This window comes from Anomaloglossus baeobatrachus, chromosome 12 (assembly GCF_048569485.1).
Source record: "Anomaloglossus baeobatrachus isolate aAnoBae1 chromosome 12, aAnoBae1.hap1, whole genome shotgun sequence".
Taxonomy (NCBI): domain Eukaryota; kingdom Metazoa; phylum Chordata; class Amphibia; order Anura; family Aromobatidae; genus Anomaloglossus; species Anomaloglossus baeobatrachus.
The window spans coordinates 106180917-106188581 of record NC_134364.1 but is presented as its reverse complement, the minus strand read 5'-3'; the positions used below and the strand labels follow the sequence as shown (position 1 = coordinate 106188581).

Here is a 7665-nt window from a genome sequence, read left to right as displayed (position 1 = left end):
TATGTTGATGATTCTGGCTTACAGCCAATGAAAACCCAAAAATCATTAGCTCAGAAAATTAGAATAATTACCACAAAACACCTGCAGAGGCTTCCTAAGCGTTTAAAATGGTTCCTTAGTCTGGTTCAGTAGGCTACACAATCATGGGGAAGACTGTTGACTTGATAGATGTCCAGAAGGCAGTCATTGACACACTCCACAAGGAAGGTATCAGGTGTCAGGATGTTTTTTTTTATAAGGATGGGCGTATATAGCAGGATTGGGGCACATATCAGGATGGGGGTATTTATCAGGATGGGGGTATATAGCAGGATTGGGGCACATATTAGGATGTGGGCATATACCTGGATGAGGGCATATACGGAATCTGGGTGTGGGAACATACTAGGATGAGGGACATATATATATATATATATATATATATACACACAAGGATGGGAATCATATACAAGACAGGAGGATCCTTATCAGGATGGGGTACCTTAGTAGAGAATTTGGGGACATTACCCCTATAACAGTGTCAGCAGCAGATCCTCGCCCCATAACAGTGTGTCATGACCTCATTTTTTGCTTAAAATTTTAATTTCCTATTTTCCTCCTCTAAAACCAGGGTGTGTCTTATGGACCGGTGAAAAATACGGTATTTATTTATTAAGTTCCAAGCAGCGACCAGGCATCTACCCCTGATGTTTTTCATCCATTTCAGCGATTTTACTGTTATCCCTAGCCCTCCTGTTAGGGTCTTCTTGAAAAATTCTCAAGTTTCCCATTGACTCAAGCCTTTCTGAGCTTCTGACCTGCTCGATTCGAGTAGTGAGCACTCGAGTATCTTTGTGCTTACTCATCCCTAGTCACTTTTCCTAACCCAGGCTTCTTTCTTCAGTTTATAATACCCACAAGATCTGGTCCCAAAGATTTTGTTTTTAAGAATACTACTCATTCACTTTCAGAGTCTGTCCGACTAAGTCCCTATTACACTTCATTCAGGTCCTTCAAATTTAAAGGCCCAACAATAACACTCCCTTCAAGGACAACTTTTTTCAATCTATTAGACTGCATTATCGAACCTAAGGCCTACATGGAACCAGACATCGACCTGCTAACTGGAAAAGTTATATTCTGTGTCAGAATTTTGGTATCTCCTGTAAAGGAAATAATTTCTGATCACAACTTGGATGAAAAATTATGCCATGATGTAATGATGTAATTAAAAAACATGTAATAATAGAAATATATATATATATACATGAGAAAATATGACGCTTAGGAATATATTTTGGCTAAAGTACATACATTTTAAAACTTTATGCGGAATTTTCTGTAAAATTTCTGAAGATATCTTCATTATGCATTTAACAAGGCTCCAAGGAATCATTAGAGTACAGTAAATATGTCAGTCACTATCAATGGTACCCCTGAGATAGCAACTGACAAACAAGATAATGGGCTCAGAGTTCGGTGACGCATAGTACCCCTACCACTATATATATATGGAAATACAACTCACTGCCATGACTTGCTATTACAGCTCAATATAAGGTGGGTACAGTGTTTTATTTCTTAATTTTGCTTGAATTATTGAGCTATGTTTATGCTAAATTTTATTACTATATTTTCCATGTATTTTTGGGGGAAATAGTACAGAATTTAACACATGAGATTTACAAACAATCGATACAATAAAAAGAGATAGAAACTAGCTTGCAAGAATAAAGCTTGGCCATCTAGGTAATATATCTTGTCCCTCAATTGGTAACAACTAGAATTGAATGAATGTTTTGAAAAATTGATCAAAATTGAAACAAATTCAATTGTCCACCTAAATATTCCACTCATATTCAGGTGGAAAATTATATTTGAATCAAATAGATTCAATGCAAATTGATCCACTTGGATGAGATTGAAAAAAAATGTTATACTCACCACCACTCCTTTGCCCACCTCATACCTGTCCTGCTGTCACTGATCTTCTAATTGTTTCTTCCATCTTCTCTGGTCTATATTCATTCTGGAATTCCATTAACTAGGCCCCATACGTCATTACGTAAGGTGTAATTCATGTCATTGACCTATCTTATACAGCATTTGGTTAAAAAGACCATGAAACATATTATTCCAGTGTATTGCACGTGATAGTGTGGGGCCAAGTGAATGGAAAAGCTCAACTGGAATGAAGATAGAAGAAGCTAGGAGATCAAATCTAAGGATAGGTGGCCATAAGACAGATACAGGGAGAGACAAGGAGAGGTATGTATAAGATTTTTTTTTTTAACACCATGCCTAGTTGGACACCAATTCTTGGATTTACCCTACTATTATTATTATTATTATTATTATTATTATTATTATTATTATAGCGCCCTTTTATTCCATGGCAGTTTACATGTGAAAAGGGGTATACATAACAGGGACAAGTACAATAATCAAATAATACAAGGCACAGACAGGAGAGAGGACTCTGGCCGCAAGGACTAACTGTCTAAAAGGGATGGGTGAGGATACAGTAGGTGAGGGTGGAGATGGTTGTATGGCGCTATGGAGGACTGAGGGTTACTGCAGGTTGTAAGCTTGTCGGAAGAAGTGGGTCTTCAAGTTCCTTTTGAAGCTTTTCAAGGTAAGCGAGAGTCTGATATGTTGTAGCAGAGAGTTCCAGCGTATGGGGGATGCATGGGAGAAATCTTGTATGCAATTGTGGGAAGAGGAGATGCAAGGGGAGGAGATATTGCGAGGATCAGAGATTATGTGCAGGTAAATACTGGTAGACTAGGTCACAGATGTATGGAGGAGACAGTTTATGGATGACTTTGTATGTATTGGTTGGGGTTTTGAACAGCAGTCATTGGGCAGTTGGAAGCCAGTGAAGGGATTGGCAGAGAGGAGAAGTCGGGAAATAGCGGGGGGACAAGTGGATTAGTTGGGCAGCATAGTTTAGAATGGATTGAAGGGATACGAGACTGTTGAAGGGAGCTATAGAGCAGACAGTTAAAGTAGCCCAGGCAGGAGATAAGGGCATGACCTTGGGCTTTTTGCAGCCTCATGGGAAAGCAATGTACGAATACAGGAAATATTTTTGAGTTTGAGACGGCAGGAGTTGAAGAGGAATTGGATGTGTGGCTTAAAGACCCTAAACAATTTTCCAAAATTCAGATTCTTGGGTGATATATAAGGTGAATTTACTTTTCCTTGGAACTAATTCACTTTTCTCTAATACAGTCATATGAAAAAGTTTGGGCACCCCTATTAATGTTAACCTTTTTTCTTTATAACAATTTGGGTTTTTGCAGCAGCTATTTCAGTTTCATATATCTAATAACTGATGGACTCAGTAATATTTCTGGATTGAAATGAGGTTTATTGTACTAACAGAAAATGTGCAATCCGCATTTAAACTAAATTTGATCGGTGCAAAAGTATGGGCACCCTTATCAATTTCTTGATTTGAACACTTCTAACTACTTTTTACTGACTTACTAAAGCACTAAATTGGTTTTGTAACCTCATTGAGCTTTGAACTTCATAGGCAGGTGTATCCATTAATGAGAAAAGGTATTTAAGGGGGCCACTTGCAAGTTGTTCTCCTATTTTAATCTCCTATGAAGAGTGGCATCATGGGCTCCTCAAAACAACTCTCAAATGATCTGAAAACAAAGATTATTCAACATAGTTGTTCAGGGGAAGGATACAAAAAGTTGTCTCAGAGATTTAAACTGTCAGTTTCCACTGTGAGGGACATAGTAAGGAAATGGAAGAACACAGGTACAGTTCTTGTTAAGCCCAGAAGTGGCAGGCCAAGAAAAATATCAGAAAGGCAGAGAAGAAGAATGGTGAGAACAGTCAAGGACAATCCACAGACCATCTCCAAAGACCTGCAGCATCATCTTGCTGCAGATGGTGTCACTGTGCATCGGTCAACAATACAGCGCACGTTGCACAAGGAGAAGCTGTATGGGAGAGTGATGCGAAAGAAGCCGTTTCTGCAAGCACGCCACAAACAGAGTCGCCTGAGGTATGCAAAAGCACATTTGGACAAGCCAGTTACATTTTGGAAGAAGGTCCTGTGGACTGATGAAACAAAGATTGAGTTGTTTGGTCATACAAAAAGTTGTTATGTATGGAGGCAAAAAAACACAGCATTCCAAGAAAAGCACTTGCTACCCACAGTAAAACTTTGGTGGAGGTTCCATCATGCTTTGGGGCTGTGTGGCCAATGCCAGCACCGGGAATCTTGTTAAAGTTGAGGGTCGCATGGATTCAACTCAGTATCAGCAGATTCTTGACAATAATGTGCAAGAATCAGTGACGAAGTTGAAGTTACTCAGGGGGTGGATATTTCAGCAAGACAATATTCCAAAACACCGCGCCAAATCTACTCAGGCATTCATGCAGAGGAACAATTACAATGTTCTGGAATGGCCATCCCAGTCCCCTGACCTGAATATCATTGAAAATCTGTGGGATGATTTGAAGCGGGCTGTCCATGCTCGGCGACCATCAAACTTAACTGAACTGGAATTGTTTTGTAAACAGGAATGGTCAAATCTACCTTCATCCAGGATCCAGGAACTCATTAAAAGCTACAGAAGCGACTAGAGGCTGTGATTTTTGCAAAAGGAGGATCTACAAAATATTAATGTCACTTTTATGTTAAGAAGCCCATACTTTTGCACCTGTCATATTTTGTTTAAATACAGATTGCACATTTTCTGTTAGTACAATAAACTTCATTTCAATCCAGAAATATTACTCAGTCCGTCAGTTATTAGATATATGAAACTGAAATAGCTGTTGCAAAAACCCAAATTGTTATAAGGAAAAAAGGTTAACATTAATAGGGGTGCCCAAACTTTTTCATATGACTGTAACTAATGTCAAAACAACACCAACTGTCATCAAAAAGTTTCACTAGTATCTCTTGCAAACCTGGTAAGCTGTATCAAAAAGTGTTTTCTAATCCAACTCATCAACGGGTCCAGCACAACAGATAAGCCAGATGAATGTGAAGGATCCTAATGCAAAATATGGAACTTTAATAATGATTAGGATATATTGAAAAAATGAGCCGAATGTTGGAACCTTAGTCCCGTCCCTTGACATAAGTGTGTAACTATTCAAGGTGAAGAGCTTGGGTCATAGAACTTGAAGTGACTGAAATGTCCTTTATTAGATCACTACCCTAATGTATGTAATGTATAATTGTTTTTTCACTATTTAAACATTTCACATTGGGTCCCACAAAAAAATCCATTATTTAAAGAAGCTGAGAATCTAAAAATAATTAATTATTAAAGTTATTGGTTCTTATTACCATGAAAAAGTCTTCAACCTTGTCAATAGTAGCAGTGACTAATGAGTAATAGTCTGGTTCTTCAGAGATCAATAGATATTGAAAGTAACCTTTCCATTGGCCTCACCTGTTAATGGTAAAAATATTCAAGTGTTTGCTTTCAACATTTCTCTCTATTGATGTATTTTGCCCACAGATATTATATGTAGAGCTGACACAACAGAACACATCATGTGAATAAACTGTCACCCAATAATATAATGGAAAATCTGAACCAGACAAAATTCAAAGACTTTGAGCTTCTAGGATTTGTCGTCTTCGAGAACTATACTCCAGTTTTATTCACAGTCTTTCTTTTCATCTACATTTTCACTCTTATTGGAAACATGTTAATTATTTTGGTGGTATACCATAACGCTCGTCTTCACACGCCCATGTATTTCTTTATCATGAACCTGTCCTGTTTAGAGATTTGGTATGTATCTACCACAACGCCCAAGCTGTTGACTATGTTGGCTACCCATAATAAGAAGATCTCATTCTACTGGTGTTTTACTCAGATATACATGTTCCACAGTTTGGGTATCACAGAGTGCAATTTGTTGGCTATCATGGCCGTTGATCGATTTGTGGCCATATGTAGACCTCTCAGATACAACATTATCATAAGTACTAGAGTATGTAGACACTTAAGCTTGATGTGCTGGATAATTGGGTTTTTGATGGCGCTCATTCCCACGACTCTGACTTCTCAGGTTCACTTTTGTGGAAGATATTATCTGAATCATTACTTCTGTGATTTAGCACCACTACTAAGCCTCGCATGTCGTGATATCACAGTCACGGTTACCATAAATAGATTTGTTGGAGGTTTTGCCACAATGTTCAACCTTGGCATTGTTGTTCTTATGTACATGAATATATTATATGCCATTATGAAGATAAAGACTAATAGAGGACGTAAAAAGGCCTTCTCCACCTGCTCCTCACATTTGATGGTGGTGACCCTCTTTTATGGGGCTGCGTGTATTGTCTATGCTAGTCCAAAAAGAGCTAATTTAATTGAGTATGACAAATTATTTGCCCTAGTATATGCCATGCTCACTCCGTTCTTGAATCCAATCATTTATAGTTTGAGGAACCAAGACGTTATAACCGGGCTAAAAAGAGGTCTACAAAGCATAAAGAGACAAATCAATGAAAGATAATATGCATGAAAAAACTGAAAACATATTATTATTATTATTATTATTATTTATTTACAGAGTACCATTGTTACCATGGTACTGTACAGAAGAAGGGGTCACATACAAAATACAGATATAAATTACAGTAGACAGACTGGTACGGAGGATAAAGGGCCCTGCCCTTGCAGGCTTACATTCTACAGGATAATGGGAGGAGACATTAGGTTGGGGGGGTTGCGGCAGCTCTGGTGATGAGGTGGCAGTGGGGTCATTGCAGGCTGTAAGCTTTCCTGAAGAGATGGGTTTTTAAGTTTTATTTCAAGACTGTGAATGTTGGGGCACAGAAATCCAGAGAATGGAGGAGACGACAGAGAAGTCTTGGAGGTAATTGTATGAGGAACGGATAAGTGTGGAGGAGGGACGAAGGTCTTGGAGGAATGTAGATTACGTGTTGGAGTATATCGGGAGGTTAGTTCAGAGAGAGATGCAGGAAACAGATTATTGAAGCCTTTGTAGGTCAGTGTTAGTATTTTGAATTGGATACGCTGTGGAATTGGGAGCCAATCAATGGATTTGCAGGGGTTATAAGTGGAGGAGTAGCAAGAAGAGAGGTGGATTAGTCAGGCAGTAGAGTTAAGGACAGACTGGAGTGGTATGAGAGTATTAGCAGGGAAGCCACAGAAGAGGATGTTGCACTAGAGATGCATTTTCATAGATTGGGAGTTGAGGAAAGGATGGATTCTGGAAAGATTTTTGAGTTGGAGTCGACAGAGGGCGGTGAGAGCTTAGATGTGCAGATTGAAAGAAAAGGTGGAGTCAAGGGTTACTCCGAGGCAGCAAATCTCGGGTACTGGGAAGAGTGCGGTGTCATTTGTTCTAATAGATCTTTAGAAATTGAGAGGAGAAGGAGGATACAGCCATTAGACAGTCCAGGATTCTGGACATCAGGTAGCTGACTTCTGGGCCATAGAGGTAGATCTGAGTGTCATCATGGTTCTGGTAGCTTCAGCTCCGGTGCTTCAGCTGGTCCAGCTGGTTGAGACCAGCTGAAGCACCGGACAGGTGCGAAACGGCCGTCGTCTGCCACGTACAGCGTGTACTCCCTCCCCTACCAGCCCTCTCCACACATGTAACCTCCACTATTGAATAAACTGCACCCTGCACAGCAAAAAAACGGTGAGTGCAATATTCTCT

General features: G+C 39.3%; 1 protein-coding gene across 1 annotated transcript; it reads left to right on the top strand.

Moving 5' to 3' along the window:
• Nucleotides 1-5544: 5544 nt before the first annotated feature.
• Nucleotides 5545-6492, top strand: LOC142257623 (olfactory receptor 6N2-like). Its single transcript, XM_075329761.1, has one exon. It carries the CDS (start codon nucleotides 5545-5547, stop codon nucleotides 6490-6492), a length of 948 nt encoding a protein of 315 aa, XP_075185876.1.
• The last annotated feature ends 1173 nt before the right edge of the window (nucleotides 6493-7665 follow it).

What these genes read in the sequence shown, in the direction of transcription:
- LOC142257623 (XM_075329761.1), top strand. Translation starts at nt 5,545, where the DNA reads ATGGAAAATCTGAACCAGACAAAATTCAAAGACTTTGAGCTTCTAGGA.